Source organism: Galleria mellonella, unplaced genomic scaffold (genome assembly GCF_026898425.1).
Source record: "Galleria mellonella isolate WM207_F2 unplaced genomic scaffold, CSIRO_AGI_GalMel_v1 utg99, whole genome shotgun sequence".
In the NCBI taxonomy this organism is placed as follows: Eukaryota; Metazoa; Arthropoda; class Insecta; order Lepidoptera; family Pyralidae; genus Galleria; species Galleria mellonella.
In genome coordinates, this window is record NW_026442184.1 from 4393430 (window position 1) to 4415198 (window position 21769).

At 33.1% G+C, this 21769-nt stretch overlaps 2 protein-coding genes across 3 annotated transcripts; one reads left to right on the forward strand and one right to left on the reverse strand.

Annotated features, from left to right (window-relative positions):
- Window positions 1-67: 67 nt before the first annotated feature.
- On the reverse strand, window positions 68-2378 carry LOC113521284 (ankyrin repeat domain-containing protein 54-like). The gene has a single exon (XM_026906775.3). It carries the CDS (start codon window positions 2052-2054, stop codon window positions 1254-1256), a length of 801 nt encoding a protein of 266 aa, XP_026762576.1. The 5' UTR covers window positions 2055-2378; the 3' UTR covers window positions 68-1253.
- A 1127-nt stretch (window positions 2379-3505) lies between these two features.
- LOC113521413 (armadillo repeat-containing protein 8-like) lies at window positions 3506-19085 on the forward strand. 2 transcript variants are annotated; one of them, XM_052902996.1, is made up of 14 exons: window positions 3506-3643; window positions 3732-3945; window positions 5318-5524; window positions 6374-6617; window positions 7394-7528; window positions 7836-7938; window positions 8458-8673; window positions 9438-9509; window positions 11256-11391; window positions 11732-11823; window positions 12322-12501; window positions 13162-13308; window positions 13823-13992; window positions 15151-19085. In XM_052902996.1, the coding sequence occupies exons 1-14, from the start codon at window positions 3620-3622 to the stop codon at window positions 15167-15169; spliced, it is 1959 nt and encodes a 652-aa protein (XP_052758956.1). In that variant the 5' UTR covers window positions 3506-3619; the 3' UTR covers window positions 15170-19085. The 2 variants fall into 2 exon arrangements, with proteins under 2 accessions (XP_052758956.1, XP_026762743.2); XM_026906942.3 differs by having other exon boundaries at window positions 15165-19085.
- The last annotated feature ends 2684 nt before the right edge of the window (window positions 19086-21769 follow it).

Here is a 21769-nt window from a genome sequence, read left to right on the forward strand (position 1 = left end):
ATAAAAGTTTATGGAACTGTTGTTAATAAATGATTACATACAATTTGAGTGTTTATTGAAACAACTGTTTATCAATCAAATTTATATATTTATTATATAATCTTACTTTTCAAGTAGTTAAACAATTTATATTCTTGAAATCAAAATTCAAAAATAAGTAATGAATACACATTTACACTTACATGCAAAATATTGGGTAAATTAACCCTATTTTAACTAACCCTTTCTATGTCATAATAGATATCTAATGTTATTAAAGCATATGCAAATGGTTGGACCCTAATAAGAAATGCATATGTAGTACATGTATATCATCAGATATCACAGGTCCATCATTCTTAATAGTCCATGTTTCATATCTGTAATAGGTTATAAGACTATGAAATATATAGAATCATATCTAAATAAATTTATTATACCAGGAACAGACTTTTTATATCGATGATTTACAATTATCTTGTAATTTATAATCTAGTGAGATCATTTTTAGCTTTTTTTTCCCCAACTCATATTTACGATTTTTATATACTTGATAGTGTTATAACCATATATACACTGAACACTAAAGACTATCAGTTATATGCAGTGTAAAATGAAACATGTCCTTTATCAGCTATAAATGTGGTCACTGTAAACATTCTTGTAAGACTGAAAATTTCAGAATAACATTTAAAAATATAAAAAATAACAATATAATATCCCTTACTTAAAGATAGATTAGATCATCATAAAAATTATTCTTTTTATAGAAATAAATTATTCTTCCTTCACATTGTGTAAGTGTTGTTTTAAAAACTATTTTTTGTTAGATTGATAGAAAGAAAAATATTTTACAATCATAAATCTTTATAAGGATTACAAAACTTCAAGGATTGTAATGGTTATTTTGGCTACACTATTGTAATACAAATTGTCTATACTTATTTCCTGAATAAGCAAATAATTTGTCTTATTACACAAATTGATTATATTTGTACAAACTAAACATAATATTATCATTGAAGTATGTGAAAAGTGTACCTACTTAGCTTAAAAAAGTTTTCTTTACAATCTAATTGTGAGCTTTAGGTGTGTTACAACTGGCAACAATAGAGGTAAGAACACCTACATGCTGTTGCAAACTGCCAGCAGTACTTCCTAACACATGAGTACTGATAAATCAATCTGGCAGGTCATGTGAATACACCCTTATCAATAGGCAGTTTCAATTTTTCAACAGTCTTGAAATTTTTATCAAAAAATGAATACAATAATTATCTTAATTTCAGTGAGTCAAGACTGTCTAGTAAGTTTTGTACTTCAGAGTCCACTTGTTCTCGAGTACTGACACGCTCTAATCTCTCACGGACGGATTCCAACTCAGCAGCATCGGCTTTTTGTATCTTCATGTACTTCAACATCATTTCTACTACTAAACATATTTCATTAATAAGCTGTTTTGTCTCATCGGATGGCCCTGCACCACTGGGTCGCATTCTTATAAGTTTTAATTTACTCTGTGCTAATTGGAGTGGATTGCGACCATTTTTGTCATTTGAACTGACATCTGTACCCGCATCAAGCAGCTCAATAACTACTGGAATATGATTTGTACATGCAGCTAGATGAAGAGGAGTATTGCCTAATGTATCCTTAATATTAGGATTGGCACCATGTCTTAGGAGTGTTCTTACAATATCAACATAACCCCAACAAGCTGCCAAGTGTAATGGGCTTCTTTTATGTTCATCTGATGAATTGGGATCGGCTCCTGCCAGTAGCAGCTTCTCAACAAGTTCGACATTATTAGTAGAGGCGGCAAAACGCAACTTTTGATTTCTTGATGAACAAATTGATCCCCCATACCTATATTTCAATCTACAGTGTCTAGCTTTGGTAGAACATTTGATCTTGCCGATGTGTTCATGTCGGTCACTAAAGTATTCAACAGGCATAGGTTGACCTGCTTGGTTTATTGGTATTGCTGGTGGGCTGAATTCTAAGACACATTGAGAATGATCAAAAACTGGGTTATCACTACTTTCGTTACTGGTATCAACACCTGAATCGGCCATGGTTTTAGATAGGCAATAATATCTTAGTTGTAAGATAAATTAACATAATTTGTTGTAAATCTTTTAGGTATAAAATAATTGAAATTGTATTTATTAAAACACTTCAGTATACAATTTGTTTAGAAACAATATGAACATATCCGAGTCATGAATTTAAAGTTCACGTAGTCTATAGAACAACACTTTATAGTAATCAAGTTGATATTTCTATTTAAAACACAATATAAAATAAATAAAAATTAGGTTGGTAGGTAGATAGATAATATTTATTCATCTAATCACAGATTAGAGACCATGAATCTATGAGACTTCTATTGTGTTCCATAGATTAGAGAGATAGAGACATGTCAAAGAGTAAAATAAAATACATATGTACTTAAAGAATATTTAAAGACTGTTTTGCGAAAAACTATAATAACGTACTGTCCTTGATTTATGACAGTAAACATGTGTTGAGTTTGAGACGCTATTTCTTTAAAACTCTTTTTAAAATTAAAATTTCATTTTTTTTTATACCACTGAGGTGGCAAACAAGCATACGGCCCACCTGATGGTAAGCGGTTACCGTAGCCTATGAACGCCTACAATTCATTTGGATATCATAGCGAAAAGTTTATTGTAAGTAAGTATCGTAATACGGATACTGATTTTATATCTATATATTAGGTTCTTCTGGACATTGCTGAAAGGTCACCACGTATTTCGCCCATATCGGTAAGATATTTATTTTATTTTTGGATAACAAACTCTTAACATATTTGTTATTGAACCAGTATAATATAGATAGTGTAATTACAATATCTATATACTGGTCCATAATGCTATATATTACCCACCTTTGATTGTAATGACCAATATGAACTAATTTTCTAATAGATTTTAGTCAAATTTATTATAATTTCATTTTATGATGGTCTACAGAACAACTAACATTATTTATCCACTCTTGAACCTTATGCCTTCCCTATCGACCGTCATAAGATAATTGAATTTAATTATTAAATTAGATTAAAAAGATAATATTTTGATTAGTCATATTAAAAAAATAAGATACCCAGCACCTCCGAATTTACTCTTTTTAATTTTAGAAGTGGTGCCTCAGACTTATAATAACCTCACCGCGTGAATATAAAATGAGCTATTACTATTTGTCAAAAATAATAATACGTATCACCTATAATCTAAGGTATCACGATTGCTTCCTTATTTATCACATCGTAGTAATTTTGCCAATTTTAATTTTAAAATTCCCTAGAAAAAACAAAATGAAAAAGTTTATTAGAAAATATTATTTTCAATCTATAGGCAGGGATCTTGCAGTAGACCCTAAGACTAGATGGTAAACTAAATAGTGATGAGATAATACATTTCATTAGTAAATAAAAAAATCAAAGATTTTGTAATTCTTGTTCTTAGACAAAAATAGACTTTTATAGTACCTCAGTCTCTAGGATCTGTACTTGACAGTGACATTAGGAGATGAATTTAGTAGTCAACGTATTCGGCCTCTGAATACTTTCGGAGATATTTTTATCAATATTACTGCGTAAATCTTTTTAACAAAAATGCAACAATTAACAGTATTTATGGTAAGTTAAAGTAGTTTTGATATCCAATTTTCCTTTTTCTTATGGTGGCATCATATCTGGCTCTTAACCTATAACATATTATCGATAGGACATCGAGAGCTCAAGATCATACATTGACGAGTTATATTCACCAGATGCAACAAAGGTTGTAGAAGCACTAGTTACATTAAAAAATTCAGTAATCGGCAGTAACCGGCAGAAGAGTTCGGTCATTCAGCAAGGAGTAGTACCGCGACTCCTACAGCTGATGTCAGATGAAGCCCTTGATCCCAACATAAGGCTCGAAGCTACTATCACAATAGGTAAAATTCTACTTCTATTTGTCCTATTTGATTTTTTTAAATTTTATTTCTTTATTTCATTAGGTAATACCATACATATTGTAAATGTTTAGTTATTGTCTGTGGGTAGATTTATGTATACTCATATATCTGAGATTGCCAAACATTAAGCAATTTAGTGGTGTTTTAAGTACATTTGAGTTTTAATAAGATTACTTTTAGTATTGTTTGTACTCTCTAACAATTTTTTTTCTGGATTTATTCAATCGATAACATAGATTCACAATATAAAAAAAAATATGTACCTGATAATAACACCTAAATAACACCTTAAGTGCTATTGCTACTTAAAAAGTTACAGAATATTGCATATCGTGTTATATTAATTAATATTATATTTTATCACATCATATCAAGACATTTGCTTTAAAAAGTGATTGTATATTTAGTTCTAATAACTAAATACAATACAGTTACTTGTGATCAATGCATTCATTTTACATTAATGAATGCTTATCACATTCATCATGCAAAGCATGTTTTGCATTATAAATTGCAAAGTTTGCTATCAAGTCTATCGCATACAGGTTCAAAAGATTTTATTTTTCATATAGCTATAAAAATAAAATAAAAATGACTTACACATTTCTTAGTTTGAACTTTTTTAAAAATATATTTAAACCATAGAAAAAGTTAAATGCTGAACAGAAATGTTTGACATAGTCAATATTTTAACTAGCTTTTACCTGTAATTTCGTCTATATGACAGCATATTTTTTTTCTGGGATTTATTAATTGATTGGGATAAAAAGTAGTCTATGTTTCTTTGCCATCCTATATTTATATTAGTCTTCATAGAGGTTCATTAAGCAGTTAAAGTGCTAAGAGGTTATCAACTAAAGTTACTTTCACTTAATATTATTAAGGAAGTAAGGATTTTACTTATATAATTATATTTGGTACATGCATTTTGTTAATATCAGGAAGGTAAAATCAATTTCACAAATGTGTAACCAAACGTATAATGGATAGTATAGGATTTATATCAATGCACATTGTTATATTATCATAACTCTGTGATGAATTTAAGAGTTATCTGATTATTTATTATAGATTTTTAATTGCTATATAATGCTATATACTATAAAATGTTAGTAGTAATTAGAACAACATCTATTTATGTCTATATATTTATAATGATTTAAACCATTATAAATTATTGATGTAATTGATGTTTTGTGAAGTGGACAAACTTAGTTACAATGAAAAAGTTTAATGTACAATAAATTAATGAAAGATGTTTCTTGTTGTAGTTAGAAAAAAATATTTATGTGTAATATCAGTTTTTGCATATATCTATGTTATGTTTGTGATTTCAATATTTTTTATTCAGGTTCACTAGCAAAAGGCACACCAGAGAATGTTGCGACATTGGTGGAACAAGGGACTGCGACAGCTTTAGTGGAACTACTGAGGACAGTACCAATTGGCACCAAACTGGTTGAGGCTGGCCTGTGTGCACTACGCAGTGTCTTCCTTCATCCGCCTGCACCTATAGCAGCCCTCCCAGCGGATATGAGGTTGCTGACGAGGCTAACACGTGAGTCGTCTGGATTAATTAAATTTATATCATAGCAAATCAATATATATATTGCATTTGTAAATTACATTTTTAATATATTTATAAAAATTGTAAAAAATTGCAATTTATCTCTGCCGAATTAAATTTGATACTAAACCCAAAAAAAAGTCATCATTTATTTGCCCGATACAATTTTATAAAGGGTTGATGTTATAAGCTTATTATATTAGCTCTTCTATTGGACCTATGGTCTCACTTTTGAACCATTTGAAAACTGTCCTAGTCAATGGGAGAAATGTTGCCATTTTCTTAATGGAAAGTAATAAATCAAATCATCTAATGGTGAGCCTCAGCTAGAATGAAATTGTTTAAAAAATAAATTTGAGATATTCCACTTCTGTTTTAATTTAGATCTTTGTTATATAAACATAAAAAAGAAGTGATTAAAATCATCAGTAGGTTCACTCACTGTTAATAAAATAAGGTCTTCTATAAATGGGCATGTCCATTATTGATAAGGTAGTAAGTTTAATACAATGGCAATGGTTAACAAATGCTCCTTGGGGGAAAGGGATTGTTAGTAATGGAGACTAAAAATCCCATTGCTAGTAATATACCCAACCTGGTTGACCTCCTCGTAGTTTCCCTTGGAAACTATCATGGTTAATTCCTGATTAATGCATCATAATGGGCTAACTGGCCTGTTTCCATTCTCATCAATAACCCTTCACTGGTGCTCTGCCAGTGTATCCCGATAGCGTAGGCGGCCATTTCATTTTCATCCACCAAAAAAAGAAAAAAACAAATGCTCCTCTTTATTTGTAAGTTACAGTTTACAATTATATAATTATTTTGTCGTAAATACAGAAATTGCACGCGAGGGTACAGCAACAGCCCGATGTTGTGTGGTGCGAATATTGTCGGTATGGTGTGGTGGTCATATGGAGCAGGAAGCGCTTTGTCAAGCAGGCGCTTGTGCAGCTATAGCAGCTATGCTCGCCAACGGACGCAACTCCGCACCACCGCTCGCTCGAGCCCTGCCAGCGCTGGAATTACTTGCCAACATGTGCTTTGAAAATGGAAATGTGTCGCAAGTCGCTTTAAATACTAGGTATGTGTAATGGTATTTTACTTATCCATGATATGAACATTTAGGAGCATACCTATTATTATTTATTAAGATGTATTCATATAAAAAGAAAATATAGTTTCTTAAACATTTACGCTTATAATTAAACACTTGGAATTGATATATATATATATATATATATATATATAATTAAAATTTGAAAATTATTATATATTCTTTACTGCATTTATAATTTACAAAGATAAAATAGTTATAAATATTGTGAGCCCTTGCTTACAATATTTATCACTACTTTATCTTTGAAAGAGATCTCTTTCAACTAACACAATACATTGACAAAAGATGTAGTTAGCGGGCAGCTTAAATGCTCGTCAGTTCTATAAGCTACATACGGTAGGGGGAAAGGAATTATTAGTAATGAAGATGTAACAGTCCCATTGCTAGTAATGTACCCTATCCAGGTCTACCTCCACACGGTTCTCCCTGGAAACCATCTTGGTTAATTCTTTATGCATTTGCTACTATGGGCAGTTGGCCCATCTCTCACTGGTGCTTTACCAGTCTATATCGATAGCGCCGGCTGGGTTACTATTCCATTATCACCCTTTAAAAAATAACATAAGGTACAAATAAATAGATAAACGAAATATGAATTTGTATTGTAATTTTACATGGATACTTACTATCTATCATATTTTAATAATTATTAAGTGATTGAAAATTTTCGAAACGGGCGGGACTTAAATCCGCACTTTCTACGTCATACTGTTTATTTTTTTTATTCTTGTATATTGTAGACATGGTGATAAGACAATACCAGAACTTCTCATGTGTTTGGTGTCGCGCGACAAGCCATTGCCTGTGGCGTTGGGTGCAGCGCGATGTCTCACGTTCATTCACCGCGCTGGCGCTCTGACAGCAGATGACAATAGGTAGTCAACGGTTTATAATATTCTATATTATCTATTTGTAATATTGTATTAACATACATATCCCATAGTATGGTATAAACAAATTTTAATTAAAATATATTACAGTTATCAATAATAGCTTCAATGTAGTCTTATAAGATAAGGTCTATATATGCCTTAACATGTTATAGAAGTACAAAGATTGCAATGCAATGCAATATATGCAAACTGTACCCTTTAGCCATTGTGCAGAGCTGTTTTTGATATTTGCAGTATTTATGAGTCTAGTTGTTAAATGTAGATTAATTATTTTTTTATTTTTTTTTAGAGTGGTATTTGGTGCCTTACCTTGTCTTGCGCGCCTCTGTACGAAAGAAATGCCAGAAGAAATTAGAGCAAAGGCTGCCGAAACACTTTCGTACTTAGCAGAGGTACAGTATTTAAATATATTTATTTCTATTCAAAGTGAAATATGGATTATAAACATTTCTTATTATTATTATATAGACTGTCTGATAGTTATACTGTTAAAGACAAGTCAACTATGCAATGCAATCAAAAATATATTAATATTAAAAATGTAAATACTTGTATACCATTTTGGATATTCAGATGTTTATATTTGGTACTTATTGTCAGTTGAATGGTTAAACGAATTTGAACATGATAGTTTCCAGTGGAGACTGTTGATCGAGAGATCTGTCGATTGAGAGGTTGACTTAAATTAACTTATTGATTGATGATAAATGGTTACTAAAAATTCTGTCGTCTAGACCAACATTTGTATAGAAATAAATAAATAATTATTTATTTATTATTATTAATAAAAAATATATATTTGATTCTTAGAAGTAAGTTGTTTTAAGCGTTAAATCTTTGTCGCTTTCTCTGTAGCGTATTTTACTGCAATCAATATATTTGACTTAAACAAAGAACACATTTGCTATCAGGTGGACACCTCGCTTCAAAGACTTGCGGCTATTTCCAATCACTTGATGAGCTCACTCGCGGACATAGTCAACTGTCCGTCGGCGGCAGCGAAACAGGGCGCGTTCAAGTGCTTCGCGTCCCTTGGTGCCAATGATGAGGACATCAGGAAGAGGATTATCGAGACACATGGTCTGATGAAACATATCGTCAGTGAAATGAAAAATCCTGAGCCATCGGTAGGTTTATATTTGTTAGAGATCATGTCTATCTTTATATTATTGTATTTAAGTTGTATAAAAAAATATAGTAATTAATAGAGAAGTGTTACACAATCACACCAATCAATTAGGATGCCCATTGAATTTATGTTTGAGGGCCATAATCAAGAACACGCAAACCTGCGTCAATTTAGAAAGTTGATATACTGAATTTATTCAACTGGGAATCAAATATGAGAGTTTATCTACACAAACATATTTGCTTAATTAAATATGGAGTTATTTACTTATTTATAAAAAAACTTTGTATCATATTTTTAAGGAAAATAAAATATTCTATACTTTTCTTATGACTGCATAATGATAGTCACAAGAACTGTTGAAGGAATGCACCGTGCTCTATGCGCGTAAAACATAGACAAATGTAATATAGTGATAACGTCAGATTTGTTTGAATAGTTTGTGTTAGTTTTCAACAACTATTTTTATGATTTTGTAAGAATGCACAGATAGAATTGTTTGATAAAATTGATATCATCATCATCATCATGTCAGCCTTTAATTGATCACTGCTGAACATAAACCTTTCCCTTGGATGATTTTACCAGTAGTTGTCGCGCTTGGCAGACGGATTGGCAACCGCAGTTAGACCTTGCCCTTCCTTAGTCGACTCTTACGACACGGAAAAGCAATGGTTGGCCTATTCTATGCCGAGACCACTCGACGAAAATGGATATAATCCAGTTAAATCCTAAATTTTTAATTTTATTTTTTCTTTATAGATCAGACTAGCGGCAGTTAGGTGTTTGCACTCTCTGTCGAGGTCTGTCCAACAGTTGAGGACTACATTTCAGGTACAATTACTTTGTTAATTAACTGATTGATTGTAATTGATTAGGAAACTTAATTTATCTATAGTTTCTTTTTATTTGAATTCTGACGTGTATTTTATATCAATTTCTATATATTTATATAAAACAGATTGTGTGACAAAAGTGCGTAGTCAATACAGTTAACGCCATTCTTTTTAGAAGAGGATTTTTATATGGATAGTATTCCTGTCTGTGCTCTCGGTATACGCTGGCGGTGTACTAGTTTTAGTTTCCCCTGGAGAGGGATACAATGCTGCCTGTTGTTACAATGCTGGCTAAGACTTAAAATTTTCCTTTTTCGTTTACTTAGTCGCCTTTTAGTATAACATTATGGGGATGAAAAGAGGGATGACATAATTGTTTTCTTGCCCCGTCGTTACACTGAGAAATAATTTACTATAACTTTGCCTTGCTAATACTCTGCCAGTGTACGAGGTCTGTCCGGAAAGTTCGTATAAAAGTGTTCTGGAATGCGAGAAAGAGGAGTGGGGAGGCCAGGTAAGCGCAGGACCCCTTCCTTATGTCCCTAACAATGCTTCAGTTCTGGTCTTACCGCCGTGCGGTGCGAACTGGCTTGTCACGCCATCTGTGAAGTTACCTCTTAACGAAACCCCGTCGGCATGTAGCCCGCTTCCGTTGAAGAGCAGCGCGTCGTAATCAAGTTTCTCTCGAAACTCGGCAAGAATGGCCGTGAAATTTTTGCCGATCTCAGAACAGTTTATGGGGATGATGCTGTGAAGGAACCAACCGTCCACAAGTGGCTAAAAAGATTCAGAGAGGGCCGAGAAAGCATCAAGAATTCGTCCCTCCAGGCCAGACAGTTGATGGAAAATTCTACGTCGATGTGCTCAGATGCCTCAAAGCTCGTGTGGCACGAGTTCGTCCAGAATTGGCGCGAGAGGGGCGTTGGATTCTTCACCACGACAATGCCCCTGCCAACACCTCTCTTGTTGTCCTTGATTTTTTGAGTAAAAATTCCATTACGGTGACCGAACACCCCCCTATTCGCCGGATTTGGCCCCGTGTGACTTCTTCTTGTTCCCAAAAACCAAATTGGTACTTCGGGGGCGGCATTTGGGGGACATAAATGAGATAAAAAAAGCTACGACGGGGCAGCTGAGAAACCTACAACCAGAGGACTTTCAAGGAGCCTTCTCACAGTGGAAACGGCGTTGGCACAAGTGCATTATGTCACAGGGGGAGTACTTTGAAGGGGATAAAATTGATTTACCTGAATAATTGTAAAATAAAATTTTTAAAAAACTTTTATACGTACTTTCCGGACAAACCTCGTATGCTGATAGCGCAAACGGGGTCTCTCGTTCAATTTTCATATCATAAAAAAACATAATTCAGTAATAACTGCTGGGATATCACGATTTTTTTTAGTGAATGGTAATTTATTTATTTAGGAAATTTTATTTATGAAGTGGTAACCCCGCCTGTACTTTCGGTATACACTAATGGGGCATCAGTGAGGGATAGGTGTGGATGAAAGGTCAGCGATAGGCCATATCGCTGCGAATTTGACAATAAATAATCATGATGATTTCTAGGGGAACCGCGTGGAGGTCGACTTGATAGGATATATTACTACCAATGGGGATTAACACCCCTATTATTAACAATCTTTCTCCCCCTCCCCTAGCACAGGTGTTAGCTGATGGGGATATCACGATTAGTTCTGCAAATTAAAGCAAAAGTATTATATTTTATATTATTTTCTAGGATCACGCCGTATGGAAACCATTGATGCAGTTGTTAAACGATTCACCTGGAACAGAACTACTTACAGTGGGCTCCTCCACGCTGTGCAATTTGTTACTTGAGTTCTCTCCAGCCAAGGAACCAATGTTAGATCAAGGTTTGGTAATATCAAGTTTATTTTGTGTTCTTTTAGGAGAGTAATATACCCCAAGTTAAAAGGCAAGCATTAACTATTTGCATATGATTGTATCTTTAAAATGCATGGTTTTTAAAATTAAAATAATATTCGCTATTTACGTTAATGTAAAATAAGTAAATAAATAACCTAATAATATATTTTGAATGCAAGTTTTGCAAGAAAATTAACAATATTTTTGAAATGAAAAAGTTTGTTTAAAATAATTATATCAGTCATTTAATTTGCCATAAGACAGATTACAAATAATTAATAAAACATCAGATTTTATTATATTATCACATTTTTTTTTTAATTATAGGTGCTGTGGAAATGTTATGTAATTTAACAAAACGGCCAGAAGCGGCCTTGAGACTGAATGGTATATGGGCTCTTATGAACATGGCTTTCCAAGTAAGTTTCGATATTGTACTTATTGGAAAGTTTTTTTTTTTATTTATATTAATAATAGGCCTCTTATTCATAAAAGCTAAAACCTTTTACAAACCTTTTTTTAACTATTACACTGTTTTGTTACTTTCTTTCAAATTGATAATTTAGCTCAAAAAAAGGAGATGAAACTAAAAAAGATTTATAAAAGGTTTGATGTTTTTATGAATAAGAAGATTAGTCTTTTAATTACCTTATTGTTCTATCTCTTTTTATTATATGTATTATATAAAAATATTAAAATCATAATTAAAAAATAATTATGTAAATGAATAAATTTTGAAGCGGTTAATTTTTAAATCTTCTTTTTATAATTTCGATTTTTTTTCAATAGTGCTATATATATAGAAATATTTAATGACTTTCATATTTTAATAACATTTCTATAAAACTTAAATAATTAATGTCAATCAATCAAATTGCTAAATATTTAAATATAAAATAATATATAATATTTGCCAGGCGGAACAGAAAGTGAAACAGCGAATACTATGTTGCCTGGGCACGGAGCAAATGTTTCGGCTGCTCGGCGACAGCGACACGCGCGTCATCATGAAGACACTTGGTTTGTTGCGCAACTTGCTGTCTACTAGGCAACACATCGACGCCATCATGAGTGAATACTCCTCGCAAGTTATGCAGGTTAGTGGAGTGCAATAAACTGGACTAGCTGGTATTTTAATGAATTATGTTAGTCTTTTTCGACAATTATTTCTGCTTCATCCTATATAAACATAAATAAACACATATAGTAAGTTCAAAAATTTCCATTCTCCAATTTTTTTAATCAATCAATTATTTTTTGTGCATGTGTCCCCCATTAGTCTCTGGAATTGGTGTTCATAATTTATTAGTAGTTAGTAGTATTAAAACAATCCGTAAGATGTCGGGACCGGGCGTGAACATTAATATAATATTTTGAATAGTTGTCAATGGTTTGTCATTGTATCTGTCAGTGTAATGGCAAGGATTTATATGTAAATCTTATGTTGTGAATGTGTGAAAAAAGATTCTATTTTCCGCGCTTAGATTCTCATTTGGGCTGTTTAAATCTTATGTTATATGAATAGTTATTTTTTTTAAACAAATAGATGTAAATATTTATGAATGATTTGTTTGAAAAGGGCTTTGATAGTGAACTAATGCCTCAGTCAGGAAACAAACTCCACAGATATGAAAAATATGTAGTATTTTTATCATACTTAAAAGGAACAAACAGTTTAAAGAAAGATCATGTAAAATATTTAACAATGTGCAGACGCTACAAGATGCTACAAATTAAGTCAAGTGTATTGTTTTCAGGCAGTGATAGTAGTGTTAGAAGGGTCATACCCTGCTGAAGTTAAAGAGCAAGCACTGTGCATCCTCGGTAACATCGGCGATGGTGAGAGAGCACGGGATTTTATTATGGCAAATGAGGACGTGCTCAGGAAGCTTGTTGATTATTTGGTAAATACTTTGGTGATTACTTTGTGTCAACAATGAGATTCTCGATCATTCGCCATTGTCTATTTCTAAAACTAAAATTTCTAATACTGCGAAAACATTTTTAATATTTAGAGTTTATCTCTATTTCTTGCCTTTGTGACTTTTATTTTGAAATAGTTAAATTCGATAAAATATACTAAAATTACCAAATGGCATATCAATTAAATATAAAATAGAATAAATAATAATGTAATATTTTATTGTCGTATAACGTATTTTATTATGTAAATGTAAAACTGTAATGACATGTGAAACTTTAAGTTGTTAAATTACCTATGTCATGATGTAGATGTTGTGTTCAAATAATTAACACGACTCTGGACATATTTTGCATTATCAAAAGAGACTAATACTAAAGAGGAAGCGGTCGCCGTGATCGAAATCGCTGTCACTCTTGAACCCAGTTTCGTAATGTGAAATGGCTTGAACAATGCACTTTTTGTAACAATTAGTAATTACATGATGTATGTCGTAGGCACACCCAGAGAGCAAACTGCAAGAGGCGGCACTGTTCGTGGCGAGTAACCTGGTGCGCTGCAGCGAGGCGGGCGCGGCGGCGCGGCAGGCGCGCCTGGCCGACCTCGGCGTGCTGCGAGCGCTCAAGCTGCTGGGCGCGCGCCAGGACGCGGCGCACCTGCACGACAAGTACGTACACGCTACACACTGCACGCTAAACGCTAAACGCTACACGGTACACGCTACACGCTACACGCTACACGGTACACGCTACACGGTACACGCAACAGGCTATACGTTACACGCTACACGATACACGCTACACGCGTCACGCTACACGCTACACGCTACATTCGCTACACGCTACACGCTACACGCAACACGCTACACGCTACACGCTACACGCTACACGCTACACGCTACACGCTACACGCTACACGATACACGATACACGATACACGCCATGGGGGGGAGGAGGAGGGGGGAATCATGGGCGAAACAGTATACTTTGTTATGTCCATGGTACTGCTCATCTCTATAGGCGACGGTTACCACTTTCCATCAGATGGGCCGTCAGTTTGTTTGCTATTCTATGTTGTAAAAAAAAAAAAACTATTTTTGGAAGTTTGTTAAAAATAATAGCCCTATTTGTTATAGAATAACTGGTAACTTCAAACAGCTAAAATTCACGCAGCGTCTTAAATAGTCGCCTGTGCCTAGAATGCTGGCTCAGGGATGCAAGTAAACCCACAAAGCATCACGTTGTGCGCCGTCACGTATCGCCCGTGTTCAACTGTAGCATACCACAACATTTGCATAAGTTACGCTTCCTGCATAATCATTTTTGCAAACGACGTATGTACGACAATATCGTTAAAAATATTAAAAAAAAAAATACGTCGGGTTTATTTTTTAAAATTTGATTGCATTAATACTAATAATTCAATAGATAAAACACAAAAGAGTATAAATTATAAAAGTCTGAAACTTAGATTGTGTAGGTAACGTGTCTTCTTACAAATGCTTTGAGAAAAGCGGGTCAATTTTTTCATACAATATTGCGTGATAAATAGTTATGAGTGTTTCCTTTATAACTTTTATATTAATTTTATTTTATAATTTTTGCATCTTTTATTTATTGCATAAAAATTCATTTTATTTAGTAAATATTTAAATATAGATGCGTCAAGATATATTATTTGTGTAAGTATATAGAACACTGATAAAAAAACGAGTCAGCTAATTCGACAATTAGCTGACAAAACGTTGACCCGTTTTTGAGACTCTGTGCTCTGTCTATATAATCTAAGTGTATATTGTACTTATTCTAATCATACCCTTATATAGTGATTTTTTTTCAGAGTGAAGACTGCCCTGGCCCAATTCAACGGATTGACATAATATCACAAGGGTTACCGCCGCAAACGCATGAAGAAAACGTGACTCTTTAGAGGTTTCACTTGTGATTTACAAATAGTGAGTTGTCAAGTCATTAAGGAACATTCGTCGTAACGGTTATTAATTTAACAATTCTATGTCTAGACGTAAGTGTTGTATATATAGCTAAGTTCGCAATCTATTGTTATCTCAGCTTAGGAAAGTTAATATTTATTTTAATTTATGTGTTCATGTCAATATTTCGTAGCTCGTGAATATTCATTCATATTGCTGACGCTTGCACCGAACTACATGGCACATCGATTCGGATATTTGTTGTATGTTCGTAAAATTATAATAGAACAGTGGTTCCTGACCTTTTCTGGCCCACCACTCTATTTTTTTATAGAAAAGATTATGCTTTGTATATAATGATTGTTTACAAATTTACACATTCTTTGTTTTTATATCGGGAGATCATAAATACATATTTACGCACCGTAAATAATATTGTTCATAAAATGTGTAAAGCTCAATGGTCATAATAATTATTATGATATAAAAATATTGCATATGGTTTGTAGCTACCGCTCTTAAGGAAGGCTCCAACGCCCACTGGCAATTCGTTGGGAATATATTTTTAATCATGTAAATATAATAATTTAAACGTGGCTCCGATCTCACAGTAGATATTAAACTATATATAGTATATACTCATACCAAATTTTGCAGAATGTCTTATCTAACACTCAATAAAAAGTACTTCTTTTAGAAAATTACCAATTAACTCGGCAAAAATTGTTTTGCTTCCTACCGCCACCTACCATTAAAAAAAAATAGCAAAAAATGGTTGAGCGATTTTAGAGATTAACATGAATAAATATCGTGATGCGGAAATTTTTATATATTAAAATTTCAGTAGTATGTGGCCACAATTAGACTTCATCAATATCCGGTTCGAAGAGTCATTGTGCAAAATTTATATATTATCCATAAATGGTCACCATACATATATAACATCGTATTGCGGCGACGTGCTCACGTTACATTTTGCCTTAAATAAATTAACGATCTGATCATACGATTCTCATTGTGAATGTAGTCGATCCAGGGGTTTAGCATATTTCCATCGACAGGGGTGCTAGAGTCCTCGCAAAATGATATTTTTTCATTCTAGAAAAATGTAGTGTAACTTCACTAGCATAATTTATTACGTAGTTGTTGGTTAATGTATAATGCAAATGTTTTATATAATTGGAATGAGGTGGAAGGAAAGATTCAGTATTTGGAAAAAGCGGGAATTTTATACTTAGAATACTCTGTATGTGTAAGGGAAATAAACTGACAAATTATTTCTGAATAAGGCCAATGAAAAATTAATAAAAAAATGTTTAAGTTCTTCCTTCCATAAAATGAATAAATAAAGAATATAAATTTGAGAGTTTACGTTCTGAGCATATGTATGTGTCTGTCGTAGCTGCCTTATAATCAAAGAGCAATCGTTTTTATTGTGGAAGGTAGAGGTAATGGATACTGTCTCGTGTAGGGGAACAGTAGCAAAAATGTCCAGCTGTTAGCTGTAAATAACTGTTCCAAATTCCCGCAGAAGGCGTTAAAGTACGAGGGGAGGCCGATAAATTCGCGGTCTTAACGAATGAAAAGTATAGTTTCCGATTTTTTTATTTTTCAATATTTTTTTTACACAACTTAGAATGGCAAACAAGCTGACGGCGCACCTGATGGAAAGTGGTAACCGTCGCCTATAGACATGAGCAGTTCCTTGGACATAACAGAGTATACTGTTTTGCCCATGGTACCACCCATGCGTTGCCATTCCTGAGGACTCAGGTGTTATTCCTCTGTACCCTGTAAATTCACGTCATATCCCACCCTTCAAACCGAAACACAGCCATGCAAACAACTGCTTTACGGTTGAAACACGAGTGGGACAGAGGTACCCAAGCAAACGACTTTTGTACAAAGTCTCCCTTTGGTATACCTGTATAATTTCTGTCAAGAGAAATACACTTTCCACATCGTCAATACAAAGCTTTTATGCCTTTTAAAAAAATATTCTTTGTCTTTCTTCTCGAAATGGTTTTCTACAGCCGCCTTCATCTCACTGTCGTCCGAAAATCTTCGTCCTCGTAACCTCCTTTTATAAATTTTAAAAGAAAAAAGTCACTGGGAGCCAAGTCTGGACTGGTTTGGTGTTTAATTTCTATGAATCCCGTAACTTTTAAGGCATCTCTTGCAACCCGAGCGGTGTGAACAGTACTCCGCGCGCTAATTTGCCACGTCTCTTCTGTACAACTACCTCCCGTGCGTGACCCATTATTTATACTTTATTTACTTACATGGAGTCATGCGTATTATCAGTAGTAAGACGATGGGTCATCACTAAGTACCATAGGTCGCGAACTAATGAGCCGCCCCTCGTATCAAGAGAGTATAAAATTAATTTAGCAGTTGTTGATAGACTGAAATGCGCTGAGTTGAAAATTTATATCTTATATATATATAAAGTTTAACAGTTTAAAATGATATTTATCATGACATTAATTAATTTTTTTTTTATAATAATCAATAATATTATTTTGTTTGAAAAGTGCGCTTTTGAAAAGTGAAAATTACTTGCTACTGTAGCGGTACTCTAATTTAACACCTTTTGATGGATACGTTTTCGTACATAAGATTCTCTTTACTCCTACCCTCCATAATTTTTATTTATTTAAACTTCACCCTTAGAAAAAAATATTTTTATCATTCATCTATACAAATCTATATAAAAGCCAAATACCATTTGTTGTATAATTACCATGTATATATTTTATATAAGTATTAAGCTTTTGTAGTTAATTGCAAAATTTTCGTATTACGTTAAAAATCTATGCAGACTCGAGACATTTTGTCCCCGGAGGACAAGGTATTGTAAGTAATTGACGCACTAAAAGTACGTCGACGATTGACTTTCGTTTACTCGATAAAAAAAGAATTTTAAATATTTGATTGTCTTCTGATAATGCCATGAGTGTGATTTCGAACCTGCCGATGGGTATATTTAATATGAATTTGTTATTAGAACTTGGGTGATAGTTGTTTTAAATGATACAACTATTTTAAAATGAATTTTTGTTCACGACTAGTAAAATATAAAAATTGGTGCTGTAAATTATATAATAGCGCCATTTTTGAATCGGTATCTTATATTGTTACTGTAGAACCTGTAAATTGATAATAAACAGCCAGGATTCGATGCAAAGTGAAATCTGTTTATAATTGAAAGTATTTGGTAGATGTCTAACGAAATTGGTAGTTTAAAATTATTATAAAATAATTATTTAATACAGAAACCTAACAATTGTATTATTTATTAATCAATATTTTAGAAATTAGACATGTTAAGGTTGTTTTTAAAAAAGATAAAAAGGACATTCGAGCATTATGAAAGAAGACATACATTATTGTTACATAGGTCACAAATTTAATGAAATATTGTAGGTAAAGCTATGCAATTTGTATAACATTTGAAATATTTATATTTGAATTTTTACTCATGTTTGATAAATTTAACAAATAAAATCACAATTAATTTAGTTTAAATAAAAGTTTTCTTTGTATATTCGGGTTTTAATTTTGTTTAAGTAATTAGAAAATATAACCCAAATTAATAAATGAATGTGTAGGTATTGGAATGAAATTTGTACAAATTTTCAGTTTAGGATCAATCATGTTTTACTTACTGACTATTAACATTTTTCTGTAATAAATATTGTACGGTAAGTGCTTTTATATTTATATAATTATATTCTGACATTTTGAAGTTTCAACATAATATTGTATCTAATAATTGGATTAACTTGTTTATGTCAACGTTTTCGGATAAATACACAGAAATAATTGCAGTATTGTGGTTTTATTTCCTATTATGGCCTAAATAAGCCGATTTGAGTGTAAGTTCTATAGATAGGCTCAGAACACACTGATGTGGCAGTTTTTTTTGATGGGTGAAAATGGTATGGTAACTCCACCTGCGCTAACGGGATACTCTGGCGGAGAACCAGTGAAGGGTGATAGATAAGAATGAAAACAGGCCAGTTAGCCCATCATGATGAATCCATCAGGAATTAACCATGATAGTTTCCAGGGAGAACCGCGAGGAGGACGACCTGGTTGGGCATATTCTAGCAATGGGATTCTCAGTCTCCATTACTAACAATCCCTTTCCCCCCACTGAAATGGCAGTTGGAAACAGTGTCAGTTTTAAAGCAATTTAAATTTGATTTATTTATTATAATAATATGACAGAGGTAATTAAATGTATAAAGTTAAGCTTAACTCTAAACTCTTTAGCTGCATTATTAAAATACTATCGTATTAATAGTATCGCTTTATTTACTTTTTATGGACCTGGGAATAGTAAATTAGCTGACGGTCTACCTGGTGGGAATGGTAACCCTTGTCTATAAACATGAATAGCATCAGGCACATCAGAGTATACATTCTCATGCCATGCCTTAATTTTCAGACTGAAACGTGGCCATGTAAGTACAACTGTTTCTTTTCAGAATCACGACTGGGACAGCGATACCCATGCAGACATGTACAGTCTCCGTCTACTACTTATTATACGGAGCATGAAGAACATATTTAAATTGTATTCTTTCAGTGATTTAACAAACTAAACAAGCATAGAGCTCGTCTGATGGTAAACGACCACTGTAGTCTATGGACGCCTGCAACACTAGGGGTGTTACGTGTGCGTTATCGACCCTGAAGAAATCTTAATATACCCCTTTTGAACAATATTGTAGACTTTAGGAAAAACCTTAAAAGAATTAAGTCTGATATATATAGATGAATGGTCCCTCTGTACATATCATATTATATAATTATGTAATTCATTAGAAGATTGAAGCCACTACAAATATTAAAGAGGGATTGCTTATGGTTATAAATAAATATTGTGTAGGTAATGTAGGTATGGTATAAAATCGATAGAGCGTGAATCAACCCCCTGTACGTTAGCCCCGAACGGTTAAGTCCCTTCAGGTATTGTTTTACATGCTTTGTCACACTAATGATGAAAATTTTTTAAGGTGCACATTATAAATGTTTTATTTAGATATATTTTTAGCTATTAGACCTATCTTTACTATGCATGCTAATGCATAATATAATATTTACGTAAAATGATAAATATTTTTATTAAAATCATTATAAAAAATGTATTTATTAAATTAAGTTATTATGATTCTTTTACTTGGGTATATACACTGTTACTTGGATATAATATATATCTGACAAATATTACATATAAAGATCCGTCAGTATTCTACGACTATGACGATATGTTGTTATCTGATGGATGATAATGAAATGGTTTCCCCGCCTGCGCTAACGGTATATGTTAACGGGGCATCAGTGACGAGTGGCCATCGTGACGATTTCATCAGGAATTAACGGGACCGCGTAGAGGTCGACCTGATAGAATTTGTACATAATATTGCTAGAATATGTACATCTAATGGGGCAAGGGTTTGTTAGTAATGCGGACCACCAGTCCCATTGTTAGCAATATACCCAGTCAGGTCGATCTTTACGTGGTTCTCCTTGGAAACCATCGTGCTGAATTCCTGGCGTATTCTTTACGATTGGCTAACTGACCTGCCTTTTCATCTCATCTATCATCCCTTACTTGTGCCCCGCCAGCGTATACCGTTAGCGCAAGCGGGATTACCGTTCCATTGTTTTAAATTAAAAATAAATGGGTCACAACGTTTTACGTTGCAATGTGCTCATAATTATAATTCCTACCCATTCTTAATCTTTCTACTCCAAATCCTTTTCCGTACAGTTAATAGGAACTCACCTAATGGGGCTCAATCGTTGCCCATTTTTAAAAACTTAGTTAAAGCCCACTACCTATCCTTATAATCACTTAGTCCTACGTATTTCCAGTTTTATGTGTGTTATATATATGTGTATTAATATGGTATATTTGTATGTATTTATGAGTATATATGTATATGTATGTATATATATTTATATGTGTATGTGTATGTATATATATGTATATGTTTGGTTGTATGTGTTTATTTATGTATGTATATGTATATGACTATGCTGTCACAAATATTATTTTTTACAAATCTATCTTTTTTAACACGCCACCTACCTACTTATGCTTTAATCCTTTCTACCCAAAGGTTGTCTGGAAGAGATTGCTTAGCAATAAGACCGCCTTTTGTACTACACTATACGTATTGAAAATTGTTTTAACAAATCATGTTATGTTGGTGCAATAAAGTGTTAAATAAATAAAAAAAATAACCAAGTTAGCCCACTCTCCGCTACATGACAAAACAAAGTTGATTTATTTGTACATTGGCAGGTGGGGAAAACTTTTAATAAATTTTAAAATTTGAATCAGTATAAGCCGCAGAAAGTTTAATTTGCGGAGTTTCACTTTATCCGGTTTCGAGAGAGAAGATAATTTATGTGGCATATAACCGATTATATGTAGAAAAAAGTTTTACATTCTGTGTAATCTCTTGGATTATTATGACGCGCATTTATCTCTGCCTTG